Here is a 17349-nt window from a genome sequence, read left to right on the forward strand (position 1 = left end):
CTTCACTCAGTAAAAAGAGAAAAGACCACCACCATCCCCCAATAAGGGGTAGACCCTTGAAACACAACAGGTGGGCAACACTTTAGGCTATCCCCTTTCCCAAATAATGGCCAGACTATCCACTTTCCCAAAGTCAACAGCAGCCACCCAAGGGCCTGACCCAGGGCCTCAGGGCCAGGTGATAATGGTTAATAATTAACACAGCTGAGTTTGGCATGGAGCCACAACAGGTGTCCCCTCCCATGAAACTCACCTTCACTCCCTGTGGCCATATCACTCAATTAAGCTCTTAAAAGTCCAGCAAAGGACCACCAGGCAGTCCCAGGCCTGTTCTTAAGGAACTGGGGCTAGGCAGTGAGGGGCCCTTATCCCTGAGGGGGGTCTCTCCAGCAGGAAGGCAAACCACCACAAACAAAATGGGGCGAGGGAATATCTCTTCCAGTAAAGGCAAGGACCTTCCTTTCTGGGGGTACAGCCAGGCCATGGCTCCCACCACCACCCTCTCAAAGGGACTATAATACACACACACACACACACACACACACACTGCTGAGAAAAGTAGAAGAGAGAAGCTGAGGAGCACAGGAAGGACAAGCCTCTTTTATTATCCCAAAATGCAAAGTATTGAAGGCACTTACAATGACAAGGCAGGAGGGGAGTGAAGGGGAAGACAAGGGAGGTCGGTGGCCAGAGCACAGAGGTAAATCAACAGGCCCCACCCTGGTCACCACCTGGCATGGAGGAAAGGAAAAGCTACAGGGCCAGGTTTGAAGCCAGTCAGGGTGTCTAGCTCTACCAAAGATACAAATCCATTCTACAGAGGATTAGGAAATTAGGAGAACAGGGCTGGCATCAAGGGGCAGGGCTGGCAGTCACGAGTTAGTGGTTCTTTAAGGAACACGCTCATCAGCAACAAGGGCCCTCAGGTTCCCTGCTGGAAGAGGTCTCTGTACATCTCGATGAGACGAGCGGCTTCACGCTGTCCAGAGAGCAGAGCACCGTGGGTGGTAGAGTAGTACTTGCGATGGGTGGCCTCACCGGAGAACAGCACCTGCATGGGCTGGGCATGGGATGGGGAAGTGAAGGTGGAGGAGCAAGAGAGATCCAGAGGCTACCTGTCTACCCCAGAAATCCCCATCCATACTACAAGTCAGAGGACTGAGCAGGCATCTGATATGCAGGTATTGCTGCTTCCACAGGATGAGGAGTTGCCCACCCCACCTGGCCACCTTCCCCTGCTTCTGCCCCAACACCAGGCCTCAGTTCTGTCTGCTCCAATGTTTTTAGGAATCCTGGCTCTGCAGCCTCAGAGACTCATTGCACCTCTTTTAGCAGGGCACTCAAGGAAAGCAGTTTAACCTCCCTAAGCTTTAGTGTTCACATCTGCAAAATGGGTTTGTGCCACCTGCTTTCTAAGGGTGGTTGGAAGAATTAAGTGAAATAATGTATCTAAAGCACTTAGAACCTGGAAGAACATAAGCACTCAACAAAGTTAGGCGGTAATTTAACAAACCTTTATGGAGCCCCTGTTAGGATCCAGGGACTGTTCTGGGCACTTGGAAGATAAAAGGTGACCAGGCTGCTGCTTTGAGGAGCTTCCTTGCTGGTGGGGAAGCCAGACATGAAACCCAATTATTAATGGTGTCATATGTGATGTGATGGGTGTTTGGGTGAAGGGCTGAGAGCTCAGAAAAGAGGTTCATGATTGCGGGAGACACACAAAGCTTCCCAGAGGACGGGACCTTTGGGCCACTTCTTAGAAGATGCTAGGTAAACAAACAGGCAAAGGATGTTTCAGAAAGAAGGAAAGTGGGGGCAAAAATGTACCAAGGCAGGCCTTGTTCTGGGGACAGTGACAATTTTGGTACAGCCAGGTCTCAACCTCAAGAATGCAGGCTGTCTAGCTGGGGTCCAGGCAAAGCACAAGTGATCTCATTTTAAGCTTGAGTTTGGACTTCATCCCCTGGCATCTCAAACTGCATGTGCAAAGGCAGCAACTGGGGACCCTGGCAGGCCTGGAGTGGGCTGGGAGTTTGCATTTCTAACATGCTCCCATGTGATGCTGTGGCTGCTGGTTCACGGACCACCCACTTAAGAGTACTGAGGCTCTGACCCACTGAACAGGAACACACGGAGGTGGTAAAACTGAAAGGGGGAACTCGTAATATGGCAGAGGGCAAGCTGCCTACTCCCACATCCATTCTCCTTTCTCCTCAGTAACAAAGCCCTGATTTTTAACTAGGTCCACTGCCATCCAGAATAAAAATGATGTATCCTTGCCTCTCCCACAGCTGGAACAGTCATGTGACTAAGTTCTGGCCAACCAGCTTCAAGTGCACTGTTGCCTTCCAGCCTAAAATGTGAATGTGAGAGCAGCAGCCTCTGAAGCCCTCTTGGACCACAAGGAGGCCTTGAAGATGGCACAGGGTGCTAAAGATACGAAGCCCTGACACCCACTCTGGATTTCCCTTGGTGTGATAGAAGTAAACTTGTCTTGTTTAAGCCACAGCTGTTGGCTATAGCAGCAGTGAGGGCCTTTTCCCCTCTCCACCTGAGCACAGCGGCCAGGCACTACGCACCTTGCTGATTGTTGACTCCACACTGGCAGATGGAGAGAGGCTAGTGGAAGCACCAATTCCACCAAAAAATTGTTTTACATTAATTTTGTTGGGACTTTAACATTTATTGAGTGTGCATACTTGCAGGGAGGAACTCAAAATCCACTTAATAAAGCGGAAATATATATAATTATTTCTCTCATATTTTTTTTTCTTACATATTATTTATTATATAGGTGATATGATTTGGGAGAGGATAAGTATTCTCAATTTATATTCTAAAACATATTGAAGGCAAAAAGTGAAAACTTACTTCCACTGAATCAATTCAGTCCAATAGAACTTTCCACGATGAGAGAAATGTTCCAGAGCCACATAACCTAATAAGGTAGCCACCAGCCATAGGTGGCTTATTGAACCTGAAATGTGGCTAGTGCAACCGAGGAACTACAATTTTAATTTATTATATTTTAATTAATTAAATGGAATGTGACTGATGGCTGCCAGTTGGACAGCACAGCACTAAATGACTGTTTTCACAACAGAAGTGTTTAACATTTCAATTTGATTCCATTTTTTCTTCCAGATGTTAAGTGCATACTTTCTTGTTTTCTCTTCCCTTATAGGAGGTACTCCATCCCTGTCTGACCTCGGTACTCCTCAGTAACTACAACCCTTCTCCCCTCTCCCCTGGCCAAGCACACATGCAAAATGTGCGCACCCACGCCTCCCAGACCCTTCTTCACCCCAACCCCCCCGCAGACGGAGCACTCCCACACTCACCGCTGTCTTAGAGCTCTCTGTGTACGGCAGGGGCTTGGCCAGCTTCTCCACATCTGCCCCACTGGAGCCCACCTGCGTGTATGAATAGGAGCCTCGGAAGTAGGGGTTGCTGCCCCAGGCCGAGCGCAGGATTCGCCGAGGTTTGGGAATGTTGGGGTTTCCTGTTGGGGAGTCGGGAGAGCCAAGAGGAAGGAGGATAAGAAACAGCCACACATAGAAGATGCCCTGAACAGAGCGCTCCCATCCACCTCCAGCTCCCAAGTGGGCCAGGCCGCCATGGAGAGGTCAGGAGGACGGAGGAGGAGGGAGGCTGAGGTTCAAGCTGTGCACCCCTCACACCTCCTTGTGACCCCAGCAAAACACCTCATCTCCCTGGGCCTTAATTTTCCTATCCGAAAAACATTCTAAATAATGTTTCCTTCCAACTTCAGGGATTCTTGTGAGCCTTCCCAGGGACAGTGGATGAAAGATGTTCAACCAAAAGAATCCAGCAATGAAACAAAAATCCATCTCTTAGCAAAGCAACAAGTGGATATGGGCAATCTGAGGCTTTGCGGTGACAGCCCAGTCATTACCTTCAGCCCTGAGGGAGAAGAAACACGGAGTCTATGGTTTTGAGTGTCTGGAGCTCCAGAGAGGCGAGAGCCTGCAACGTTAGGAGCCCGAGGCTGAGACGTGGCACCCGGTGGCAGCCCTCCCAGTGACCGTACCACCTCTTTCATAATCTGCCCAGGGGAGAGCTCCCACACGGTTCGTGGGATTCTGGGGGGTCTGGCAGAGGGCGGCAGGTGGCTGGAGAGAGGCAGGTAGAAGTGCACAGTGGTGGCGCAGAGCCGCACCTGTGAACTGCCGCAGCATCTCTGTGCAGATCTCGGCCACCGCCTCGTCATCACACTTCTCCATGACGAGGGCCTCCTCCCCGCAGATCCAGCCGCTCAGCACGTGGCCGTAGCGCTCGGGCGGGTAAAGGACGTCAAAGCCGCAGATCTTGCGGTACCAGAGCTCGGGAGGGTAGGTGATGGGGCGGCTCTCCGCCTCGTCCTCCCACACAAATTGCAGGCTATTGCACTCAGGGCCCCAGAAGGGCTCCTCGAATTCCAGAAAGATCTTGTCGGTGGTGCCGATGCCCAGGCGGTGGATGGCAGCCACCTTCTCGGTGGGCAGGCCTGGCCGGAAGAAGCTGGCATGCTGCTTCTTGAGCACGCCCAGTGACAAGGTCACGATGACGTGGTCTGCCGGGATCACCTCGCAGTCCTCGCACTCCACCAGCACAGGCCACTGCTCGTCCTCGTCCCGCCCATCGCCCCGGGGCTCCCCTCCACCCTGGCCACCCTCCCTGGCGTTGTGATTGTGGTCACCGTCGCCACGGGGCTCAATCTCAGGACCCCGGGGGCGGCCCGAGGCCTGGTCCCAGTGCACGCAGCGGACGGGTTTCCCCAGCTGGATGACGTGGGCCGGGATGCCCTCCGCCAGCAGCTCCACAACCCGCATGAAGCCTGAGGGGATGATGTGGTGGGCGCCAGGGATCTCTGTCCACTCCCCAAAGGCACTCAGGGACACGTCATCCATGCTGTGTGAGCCACTCTCACAGCTCTCCACCTGTGGAAAGAACCAGAGAGAAGCCAGGTGACACGCAGTGCTGGGCAGGGGTCAGAACATGACCTCAGAACAGCATGGCCTCCTAGGACCCAGATTCCCCAGAACGATCTTCCTTACTCTGGCACTGTTCTCAGCTAAGCTCCCAGATAATGATACCTTCAGGTACTGCTGGATCATGGCGAGCTTCAGGCGCTTGGTGTCCTCCGTGTCGTCAGGGTCATCCCTGATACGGTTGCGCACCTCATCCCGGGTGAACACCCCCACGCTGTTCTGACTCTCAGCATTGACTGGTTTACCATGCCGGAAGAACTCCTGGGTCAAGTTATAGACCTGCCAGAGAGACCCGAGGAGACTGAAAACATGCTCCTCATCTCACCTTCATCTCAGACCGAAGGGCCCCAGTACTTCCCAGATGACCCCAGATATACCAAGCCTACGACCCCTCTTTCCTTGGTGCATCACTGTGGTGCTCAATGTGGCACTGAGACTCAACAGGGTCATGGGTTGAGGATGGCAAGCTCCCATGGGCAACCAGCCTCCTCCAGACACTACCCTCTAAGGCTGCCTGGGCCTGCGAGGGAGGCAGGATGGGCCCTGGAGTCTCTGTTGCTGGGCCCTTGCTGAGAAAAGTAAGATGTTTGGTGCCTGTACAGTGTGTGGGAAAGGAACTGCTCCTCACGGGATCTCCATGGCCAAGCAGCCTACCACTTTAAAACCCAGACCTGCATACATCTCCCTTTTCCAAGAGCCAAATGCACAAACCCTTTCCCTGCCACCTCTGCCTAAGCATATCTGCTTCGCTTTCACTCAAGAGGGCAGTCTGCAGTGGTGGCCTGCCAATGTGTCTGGTTTTTTTATTTTTTTAATTCTTACCCGAGAACATTTTTTCATTGCTTTTAGGGAGGCAGAAAAGTGAGGAGAGGAACTATTTTTTTAAAGATTTTATTTATTTATGTTTAGAGAGAGGGGAAGGGAGAGAGAAAGACAGGGAGAGAAACATCAATATGTGGTTGATTTTTGCACGCCCCCAACTGGGGACCTGGCCCACAACCCAGACACGTGCCCTGACTGGGAATCAAAACAGTGACCCTTTGGTTTGCAGGCCCACACCCAATCAACTGAGCCACACCAGCCAGGGTGAGAGAGAGAAACACTGATGTGAGAGAACATTGATCAGTTGCCTCTCATACACACCCCAACTGGTGATTGAACCTGCAACCTGAGTATGTGCTCTGGCAGGGAATTGAGCCTGCAGCTTTTCAGTCTTCGGGACAATGCTCCAACCAACTGAGCCACGCTGGTCAGGGCCTGGCCAGTGTTTTGAGAGGGAGCAGAAGGAGCTCTGAAGTCTGATCTCCCAGCAGATGCTGCCTAGCCCTGCTCTGATCCACACAAGGTGCTCCCTTTACTGTAGGACTCAGACTCAGGTTTAAAAGATTGCTGTGGTGGGGCAGGGCATATGGAGGGCAGGGAGGCCCCAGTGTGCCAAAGAATGGAAATGCATTCCATAGGCATATTTTGTTAAGAACTTCAACCCATGTCTCAGCAACAGAAAGAAATGAATGATCCCTTGGGTAGGTCGCGCTGCCCTCCCTGCCTGCCTGGCATATCACCCCTACCAGACACTGGGCAGGTCTTCCTGAGGAAAGGAAGCCAGCCCTGGATCAGACATGGGATTCCCCAAAAGGAAGGTCCAAGCCCCCACATTCATCAACAAACATTTACTGGGTTCTTTGCCAGACACAGGTTGTAAAAGTGAACCAGATGGACATACCCCTGATCCTCTGTCCTCACTCAAGTTTGGGAGGCATCACAAAACGCGCTATGACGGGAAAGAGCCCAGGGGTTGTGAGATCACCCCAGGCAACCTAGGACAGTCAGGAGATAGCCAGGATGGCAGTGGGAGGGAGAGGAAAAGTGTTTCAGGCAAAAGGAACAGCATACTCAAAGATTAAAGAGAGGAACAAGGGGAGAGAGAGAATGTAAGATGCATTGTGTTCAAAGTGATTCAATGTTGCTGATGTGAGCAGCGAGGAAAGAGAAAGTTGCAAGAGATGACTTCAGAAAGGCAGGCAGGGGCTGGGGCATGAAGGACTAAGGGTCTTGTCAAGCACTCTGAACTTTATCCAAGGCCCTGGCATCACTGAAGGCTTCTGGGCACGACCACACACCCTCTCTCCCTCCCAGAACACTGGCAAATTCAGACTCCTTGACCAAACATCTGTGGCTGGTGCTGATGAATGGTGTATTTCCCCTCCTGAAGCACACATTCATTGGAATGACATCTGCCCTTTAACCCAGCCCTGGCACAGATCCTTGGGCTGCAGAGCGGAGGAAGGAGGGTGGCATCGGCCACCACCAACCATTGCATTGAAGGAAAAGGCTGCCACATGAGATAGAAAAATGAATTAAACATGTCTCTAAAGTAGAAAATATGAAGAAGTAAATGAGTTAAATTGTTTATTTTTTCCTCCCTTCAGTCATAAGACACTTATGTGGACTAGAGGCCAAAATGCCCAGCTGAGGAGTAGCAAATTTAGTCTGTATATGTGACTCTCTCTGTCAATCACCAACTAAGACAGACTTAACGGAACATGGGTTTTTCATATGCGTACAGTCTCCAACCTGGGTTAAATGACATCTTCCCAATGTGACCCAGGGGAAATGAGACAAGCCTATAACAGCTAATATCCCAATTCTCATTAAGTCCTTTTCATCAGAATTTCATTTAATCCTCATGACACTATGTAGTAGGTATAACTATGTCCATTTTACAGATGAGGAATGTAAGGCTCAGAGAGGTTATATAACTGCTGGAGAATAGACAGCTAATAAATGGTAGAACTAATATTTGAATCAAGATAAGTCTCACTCCAGAGAGTAAGCTCTATGATACTATTGAAACTCATTTATTTGTTAACAAATATAATGAATTCAAATGAGAAGCCCTTCAAAGTTATCAGCTTTGGAGGGAACCTGCATATTTGTTACTAAACCACCCTCAGGCAGGGCTTCACATGCTTAGATGACACCTCTTTAGAATGGCCTCCAGCATTGGTTAACAGCCACACAAGAAAATCTATTTCTGGACCTCATGGTTAACACCTTTTCCTTCAGGTCCAAAGCATCACCACCCAGACTGATAACCCACCGAATCAATCTTCTTTCTACAACTCACACTCTTGGTTTTCAAAAATCAAACCCATAAGCAGAAGTTGGCAATAATCTACTTCTAAGAACACGTAAAAGAACAAGTCATGGACCCTCAGGGTCATTCGCAAGAGGCATCCATGCTTGAAACACTCAAATAGCCTGAGAATCAAAGCATGACTGATTCCTAGTAGACCAGGAAGTTCCATTTTGAAGAATACTAGTTCTTATCTACTCATTAATAATTCAGTCTCTTTGTACATGCATGAAAACACACAATACCATGGGATTGTATACAACATATTTGTGGGTGCGCACACACTAAGCCAGTCTCAGTGTGAGCAGGGACTACCCCAAAACAAGAGTCATTTCTCCATTCCCATGCCCAAGAAACATAGAAAATGTAAAATTGTTTTGGATTTGTTTTTTGTTTTGTTTTGTTTTGTTTTGACCAATTTATAGAGCTGGAGTAAAGGATCTTTTATACTATAAATGACAAGGTATCAGAAGGCAGGTCCTACATTTTACCTTGCTTGTCCAGTGCAGTTCACAGCACCGCTGAAAGATACTAAAAATAGTAACATATTTTTAAAAAGCTAAATAAGACAAGGATACATGCCAACATTGTATTGAAGATACTGGCTAATGCAACAAGGCAAGAAAAATAAAGTCTTAGGCTATGCTATCCAATACAGTAGCCACTAGACACCTGTAGCAATTTAAAATTAAATTAAATTAAATACTCAGTTTCTCTACCTACATTGCAAGAGTTCAAGAGCCACATGTTGCTAGTGACTACAATACTGGATAGTATAGGTATAAAACATCTCCATTATTGTGGGAAGTTCTATTAGACAATGCTGGTCTGAGGATTAGAAAGGGAAAACAAATCTCACTTTTTGTATAGAATTAGATACATAAAATTCCAAAACATTATTATAATATAAATTAATATAACATATTAATAAATACAGTATTAGGGGGAAAAATGGGACAACTGTAATTGAAAAACCAAAAAATAAAAGGAAAAAAATAAATAAATAAAAGTTAAAAACAAAAACAAACAAACAAACAAATAAATAAATATAGTATTAGAATTAAAATAATTATTTACCAAGGTAACTAAAAAAAAAAATATATATATATATATATATATATATATATATATATATACATAAATCAGTTATAGTTCTATACACCAGGAACAAGTAGAAAATAACATTTCTTTAAATTACCATTTACAAGAGTATTCAAAAGCAATAACAATAATCACCACCTAAGTACCTAGTATTAAATCTAATAAAAGATGTTTATAGCCTTTCTGGAGAAATATTTAGTCATGTGTACCAATAATCTCTTACCTAGTATTTCTCTACTCATCATCTTCATTCTATCCACAAATTGTCCTGATGTTCCAAATGCGGGGCCCAGAGAGTGTGCAAGGACATGATCAGGATCTTAGACTCCCTCCACACTGCCAAGATGCCCCCTGCCCCCATACTCTATGCCTAGCTGCCCTTCTACACCTCACCTCGTTGTATAAATCGCTGAATTCCTCAACCACGTCCTTGGGGATCCTGCGGCCACGGTTGGTAAGGTAGCAAGCCACGCCATTCTTGGAGTAGAGGCTGATGCGGCCCACGCTGCGCTCTCCATCAGTTGTCTCTTCCAGAAGGCCATTAGCTTCTGCTAGATGATAGACAGGATTCCCCTGGGAGCCATGGATCCAGGTGGCTCCCAGCTCAAAGGTGGCGTGTCCTGATGATGACAACAATAGGCTCTTAGAGGGGAGGGAGCTTCTTCGGAGAGGGCTAGAACACTGCCTCACCCTCCTTCCTCCAGGAAGATCATTCTACCTCCACAATAGAGCAGAATAGGGATTAGGGTTCCCCTCTAGCAACCAACCAAAGTTTTCAGTGAATAGATTCCACTTATAACTGAGATAACTGCCACCCAAATGACTCAGTAATTTTCCCCAGAGTCACTGCACTGGAATAATTAGAAGTGGGCAGGCCAGAGGGCACCAAAATCTGAGAACCCAGTGGGTTCCTGATGGGCACTGGGGGCATTTATTACTAATCCTCCTTTAGAGCCTCAGGCTTGGGGCTGCCCAAAGAATCTTGAATGGTTTGAGCTCCCAACAGGAGCAGAAGGGGGGCAGCATCCTGGAGACCCTAGTAAACCTGAGGACCCTCCCCATGGCACGGTAGGGAGCTCCAAGTCACACAGCCACTGGGAGTGACGTCCAGGCTCCAGACATTCAACACAGCAGGAACAAGGGGAGCACTGCAAGATCAGTGTCCCACCCCTACTCCCCAGGCTCTGCCAGGAGGTAGGGCAACCCAGAGCAGGCCCCAATCTGAGGACATTTTCTGCCCTCTCCCACATGCTCCTCTGCCTATGTTATCCTTGCTACACCCCTGCATCCAAAGGGTACCAGTTACTATCTTCAGATCTACACATCCCACCCTTCAGTGTCCTTGGGGCCTCTCACTCTTGACCCTTGCTCTTACTACTAATATTCACAGCTACCATCTCACACTGCAACAAGTCTAACTGCTGCCTGGGCTTTCAGCCCTGGTGTCTGCATACACAACACACTCATGTATGCCCTTGCCTAGACATGTTCTCCACTCTCCTGGCAGGTCTGCCTTGGTGTTCCTCACAGACATCATTCCACAAGTACTGCCTCATCCTTCTCACTACTACCCAACTCCCCCCACACTCGAGACCCACTCAGCCTCCCTCCCCTGAGGAAGGCTTCCTGCTGGATTGTGCATCCTCTCAACCTCCTGAAGCCCCATCTCTCCCTCCTCACTGCCTGTACCATCATTTCACTGCACAACTTGTCTCAGCCGTCAGCTACCACTGAAACTGGGCTATTTTGTTCTCGCGTCTCCTGCTTCCATGTCAGACCCTAAGTGTCTTGTCAAAACTCAAGAACCACAAATGAGGTGCCCCTTCTCTGAGAGACCAGGCAAGCCAATCAGTTGTAAAACAAAGAATCCCATGCTCCCCTGCTGGATGTCCCCATGTTTACAAATGCCTTGGATGGCAATTTCATCCTTACTGCTGACACACTGTCCTGTGCATGCCAGGTTAAGGCAAGTACAACTTCACATATGCCATCCAGTAAATGCCACAGGGGAAGACCCTTAGTGTGATCAAAGTCTCTGAAAGAAGAGAGAAGGTCCCCATGTGTCCTCAACCTCTGCTTATTCTAAGCCTGACCACCTATTTCTCTTGCCCCATCCATCAAAAATGGGCACACAGAATCTGCTTGGCCTCTCTGCCCATGAGGGAACAAACACAAAATCCTATGGTCAATGCAGCCCACAGTTCACAGTTCCTACTTGCTCAACCTCTCAATGGTCAGAGCCCCTGGCTAGGAAGTCCGGGCCCCCAGCTGCATTTCAGGCAATTCCCCATCTTTTAGGAACCCTGGCATAATGTGGCCACCCCTGGGAAAGTCTCTTACCTGGCTCCTTTCTCCAGAATCCTCAATTCTCTGCAACCTGGACAGACCCTCTTCCCAGACAATGCTAAGACCTGCCCATCACCCACAAGGAGGCTCAAAATCCCTTTCCACCTCCACTGCCCTGAGCTTCTGTTTTCCCAGTTAACTCTCAGTCATGATACACCAATTCACACTCAAAAGTTAATGACTAATAGAAACTCACAGAATTCCCCTTCTTGTGAAACAGAAACTGGTCTGTCCACTGCCAAGAGAGTTGGGTTCTGGGTATCCCCCCTCCCCTCCTAAACACTGTGAACCCCAGGTCACATTCCAAAAATGGAGACCAGAACCCTATCCTGCCTACCTGAGAGGACTACCGAGAGGAGCAAAGGAAGCTTATGGAAAACATCCAGGCAGCATACATGATGGAACACATACCCCAGGGAAGAAGCTAAAGTAATGAGATTTCGGGCAGGGTCAAGGCATTTGGGGACAAGAGGTGGCACTCACCGAGTTTCACACTCTCCACACGGCCTCCGATTCGGCTAGAAGCCTCAAGCACAGTGACATCCGTGAAGCCCTGCTCCAGAAGCGCTTTGGCTGCAGCCAGGCCAGCCAAGCCAGCACCGATCACCACCACACGAGGCTGTCCCCTTCTCCGTAGGCCACGACTGAGAGGGTCATCCGCACTGTCGCCACTGGATTCACAACTTTGCATACCGTCCGTACTCGCCTTCTAGAAACCTGTAGGGAGCAGGGATGTCACAGCTCACCTACGAGACCTTCACTTCCCATTTGCCCCAAGGGGCACCCATTGGCCCTGGCCTCAAGGGGAGACCTCGAGCCCTCCCTGTCCTCCTCAAGGACCTGGACATAAGGGCCATGTCCAAAGGATGTGGGAGGAAAGAAGAGACACGGCAAAGAAGAAAGGAAAGAAGGGTGCATTATGGGCTCCCACCAGCAAGCAGGAGAGTCCATCTTGAACCCCTGAAAGCCATCAATCCCATCCAAAACCTGTTAGGCACTACCTCTTCCCCATGGCTGAGGGACAGGAGCCAGCCAGGAAGAGGATGACCAAGAAGGCCAAAGTCAAGAGAAACTGACTCGGGCACTGCTGACCCTGGGCCAGCTGGGCCCAGCACAGCTGCTGTGGTTCAGCTCACACCAACCCGAGGATGCTCACACCAACCCCAGATACTTACACACACAGCACTGGGCCCTCTGCTCTCTCTCCCTTGCCTCACGCTTCCCTGACCCTCTCTCCCTTACCCCTTCTCTTCTCCTCAGGACTTCTGTTGGTCTTCCACAGCCTCAATGAAGTGGCAATTTGGTGGGCAGGACACAGTATTGCCCTCCCCCCAGAAATGCCACGAAGCCGATATTGGATGAGCCTCTGCTATTCCGGGTAGACCTCTGGTTGTTTTCCCCAGCCACCCAGCCCCTCAGCCACCACAAAGCAGCAAGGAGCCCAGGAAACAGTGGACTGTGAGGACCCATGGCACCAGAGGCCAGACATCAAATTGACAGTTACACTAAGCCAGCTTGCTCAGAGACGCCAGGCTAGGGATTTGATGGCTAGGAGGCCAAGGGGGTCTCTGAATCTAGCCCAAGGGCTGGGAGAGGCCACTTTTCTATTACCAGAGTGATCACAAAAGTCTGAAGGTGTCCATGGAGGCCACTCAGCTCTAATTCTGTCCCTGTTCCTTCCCTCACCCAAGCAACTTAGATTCCAGTTGCCTTTGCTGAGGCTTCAGTGGCAGAAATTACAGATCCTAACAGCATCCAGGACCTAACAACAGGGAGCAAACATGGGTGGAAGGTGGCTGCTGGGCGTCGGAAAAGCTGTTATGCATACCTAATGTGGCATATTCCACCAATTAGCTATGCTAAATAATGTTTATAGCAGCTTTATTCATAATAGCCAAAGCCCAGAAGCAACCTAAAGGTCCATCCACAGGACAATAGATAAATTTATTGTGCTATGTATAACATCCATGCAAGGGAATCGTTCTCAGCAATAATCTCAGCAGTACACTGAGCAAAAGAAGTCAGAGATAAAAGAGCTCTTACTCTATGATTCCATTCACCTGAAGTTCACGAAGAGGTCAAATCAATCTGTGATTACAAAAGAGAAAAGAGGGGAGGGAGACTGAAAAGAATCAGGAGAGAACTTTCTGGAGTGGAGGAATATGTATCTTGGTCTGGATGGTGGTTACAATGTATATCTAAGGATGCACAGAGTTGGACACTTAGCCTTTGTGCCAGTCACTGGAAGTGTGTGTGTGCGCCTCAGTAACCACTCAGATATCCATTCTTGGCTCCCTACAAAAAAATAAAAGTTGGCACACTGACTTCCTTCTCTACACATCTCAAGGTCTAGTAAAGGGGTCTTTTTCTCAAAATGCTCAGACTGAGAAGCTGCTCCTCACACCTCCCCCTATCCACTCCACCTGCCCACACCACACTTGGGCATGGGCGGGCCCAAATGCCCTCCAAAGCCCCCAGGCCCAGGTCAGCTGGGTGCATAAATGATTCCCCAGAGGGCCAGAAGGTGGTGCCCAAGGCCCAGAGCTCCAAGGAGGGGCCCTGCAGCCCAGACTGGTGCCCCGCCCCCTTCCCGGGGACAGCCGTGTCTCAGCTCTCCCACTCCACCTCCCTCCTCCTTTAGTCTTTCTTTTGTCCCTCCACCACCTCCTACTTCCCCGAATCCTCTCCTGATGTTCTGTCCAGCCACAAGGGGGTAGGGCTGGCTTGAGTCCTTTCCTCCCCTCCTGGTCCCTCCCCCAGGTTCTCCTCAAGGGAAGTAAATCTAGAGGTGAAGGTGTGGCTGCCTACACCCCATGCCACGGCAGCCAGCAGGACTGTAAACACACCGGGTGCTGGGAGCTGCCGCTGCCACCGCCACTGCCTGACACCCAGCCACGATGCGATATGATGTGGCTCTGCTGCTCTCCCTGCTCCCACGCCCCAGTTCCCCAGGGCTGGGGGGCTCTGCCTGCATGCTTGTTTCTGGGCCTCTGTCTCCATCACCAGCCCTAGGCCACTGCCCCCCCCCAAAAAAACCAACCTCTTTTATATAATAAAAGGGTAGGATCAATGCAGTTGTTCTTAAATCTTACTGGTGGAACCCCTTCTCAAAAAGCTCCTGTGGGGCCCAGAGTGCGGCTGGGATGAAACCAGGGGACCCACCCCCACTGAAGTCTCATCACAGAACCTCCCCAGGCTCCCTGGGGCACTACACCTAAAAACCCAGGTCAAAATAAGCTGCTACCTTGGGAAGCAGGTCTAGGGAAAGAATGCTTGGGGCAGCAGCACCTTCCCAGCCAGCTACCTGAACTTCCTTCGCTCTGAAGTGGCCAGCTTGTCCTCACTATATTGTTGTGACCGTCAAATAAGGCCCCATGTGAATGTCAGAAGATTGTCATCATTTTCATGATTTTCCATGTGTGAAAATCATTTGCAAGTTCTGTAGCTGAATTATGAGTAGACTGCCTTTGGGACCAGGTTTAGGAATGGACAGATTGTGAGAAGTATAGGTGGGCAGCTTGCCTTTAAAATGAACTCAGAAAGAGTCCTGGCTGGTGTGGCTCAGTGTGGCTCAGTGTGGCTCAGCTGGTTGGAACATCATGGTGCCGTACATCGAAAAACTAAGGGTTCAATTCCCGGTCAGAGCACATACGTAGGTTATGGGTTAGAGGAGACTACAAGAAGTACAAGAAGCAGCCAATCGATGTTTCTCTGTTACATCAATGTCTCTCTCTCGCTCTCAAAGCAGTGGAAAAAAATGTCCAGGTGAGGATAATAAATACATAAATAAATAAATGTTTAAAATGAAAAGAATCCTGAATTCCCAAGTGTCAGAGACCTTGAACTCAGAGAGATATCACATATGGGGTACAATAGTGGAAGCAGGTAAGTGGAGCCATAAAGGTCACCTATACCCCTGACTCTCACAGCTAATTCCAGAAGCGCCCGTCAACCCTGGAGCCCCCAAGAAGCCAGAGAAGCCACTCGCACAGCCCACAGAGGGCAGAGAGATAAGGAATCGGTGCTCCGTGCCCCATATCTGCCTTTGGCACCAACACCCCCTAGAATCCATGTGCAGGGGACACATACTATATGCTGGGCCCTCAGCTAAATGCTGACCTGGTCCTTCAGGTGCTCTGTTATCTGTTCAGGGATGGTGGAAGCAACTTGCTTTCCACTGGTTTGTGTCATCTTTCCCCTTCAAATGATGCTCTAGTTTTATGAGAAAATGGTATATTGAGGAAGAAGAATCACTTAATGCTCCTCAGTGCCTGCCCGCCCTTCTCTAGACTTGGAGGGATAGATAAATAAATAAATAAATAACATCCGCTCTTTGATCTGCATGCACAGGAGAAACAGGACACCCTGTACTTTTCAAGCAGATAAAGGAGAGAAGAAAAGTGCTGGCTCAGCCAGGCAGGGAGGAGGAGGGGGAGGCGGAGGAGGCGTGGGGACGAGAGAGGCAGGAGGCACAAGGCAGCAGCACTTGCCTTCTTGTTCCTGTTTGCATGGCGAAATGGGGGTGGCAGCCTGGGGACCCCAAGCGTGGTAAGCTTCAAGAAATCAGGCCAGACTCTGCATGAATGTCTCACTGCCATTCAAGATGCCCCACTGCCCCACCCTCCTCTCCCCTGATCTTTCTTCCCATTCTGCCCTGCGGGCTGCCACCTCCCCCTGCTTCCTAGAGCCAACACTGCCCGCCCAGACTGACCTGCCTAAGAAGCCAAACTGGAAGGGGGGTAGCAGGGGGTAGAGAGTGAAAACAGGGAAGAAAAACCCTGTCCCATGGCAGGGTCACCAACAAAAATGGATGGAGACTAGGAGACCAGCCAATGAGGACAGGCACTAGCAGCCAAGCATGTGTCCACATCCCCACCCCCTCTCAATATCCTCACCAGTTTCATTTGTCACCCTGAGATTTACCCTTCAAGAACTGCCTTTTAATTGTCAAGTGATGGAGACGTGATTTAGCCCCAGCCTCCCACATCTGACCCTGCCCATCCACTCTTGGAAAGGCCCAGAAGTGAGCCGGGGGCAGCACACACCTCCTTACACTTTCCCCTTGATGGTTAAAACCACTGGAATGCCATGCGCTCCCAGACTCAAATCTGAAGGCATCCTTCATGGAAGACCCGCCCTTATCCATCAGGTCAAAAGCCATGTTAACCCCACAGCCCAAATAACTGGCGCTTCTACCTTCAACTTCCACAGGCGGTGGTGGGTGGCCTGCCTCCTCCCCCGACCTTCACTCCTGCAGAATTGCTCAGCTGTCTCAAAGAGAAGCATGGCCAGGCCTCTCATTAACCAGGAATAAAATCTACCCATTCAATGAGCACCTGTGATGTACCAGAGATGGAAGGCCTTAGCCCTTGACCCTCTGGTCCTAGCTGATCTTTCTGGGTTCAGTTTTCACTCACATCCCTCAAACATACACACATACCCCAACTTCACCAAAGCCTTGAGCATCCCCAGCGCAGCCCAGCTGAAGGCCCATGGGAAACATCCTGCCGCACACATCAGCGAAGCTGGCTCTCGGTTCTCTTGTATGTACACCCTCGTGCAGGGCGCAGTGGGTGTGCAGCTGTGTGGCTGCTCGGTTGCCTGTTACTTGAACCACCAGTAAGGCCTACTCCTCTGATGTTTCCTGAAGCAACAAACACCCTGGAAATGTGAGTTTCTTATACCGGTTCTGTCTGCAACCACCACCACCTGGTCCCTGCCTATTCTCAAAGCTTGGGCATCTTACCCTCAGCAAATCCCGTTGCCTATTATTCC

General features: G+C 49.8%; 1 protein-coding gene across 4 annotated transcripts in view; it reads right to left on the minus strand.

The window, feature by feature from the left end:
* Positions 1-573: 573 nt before the first annotated feature.
* The window catches only part of SMOX (spermine oxidase), a 34579-nt gene continuing 17803 nt past the window's right edge, over positions 574-17349 (minus strand). For 2 of the 4 annotated variants that reach the window (XM_090286082.1, XM_090286083.1), the window contains exons 2-8: positions 12058-12291; positions 9622-9848; positions 5097-5270; positions 4181-4940; positions 3342-3502; positions 1514-1603; positions 574-1060 (exon numbers count right to left, since the gene is read on the minus strand). In XM_090286082.1, the coding sequence (XP_090142208.1) occupies positions 923-1060; positions 1514-1603; positions 3342-3502; positions 4181-4940; positions 5097-5270; positions 9622-9848; positions 12058-12265 (1758 nt within the window). In that variant the 5' untranslated portion in view covers positions 12266-12291 and the 3' untranslated portion in view covers positions 574-922. The remainder of the gene's footprint in view (positions 1061-1513; positions 1604-3341; positions 3503-4180; positions 4941-5096; positions 5271-9621; positions 9849-12057; positions 12292-17349) is intronic. The other 2 variants (XM_090286085.1, XM_090286084.1) reach the window with 2 other exon arrangements.

This window comes from Furipterus horrens, unplaced genomic scaffold, assembly GCF_987537825.1.
Source record: "Furipterus horrens unplaced genomic scaffold, mFurHor1.1.pri manual_scaffold_8, whole genome shotgun sequence".
Lineage (NCBI taxonomy): Eukaryota > Metazoa > Chordata > Mammalia > Chiroptera > Furipteridae > Furipterus > Furipterus horrens.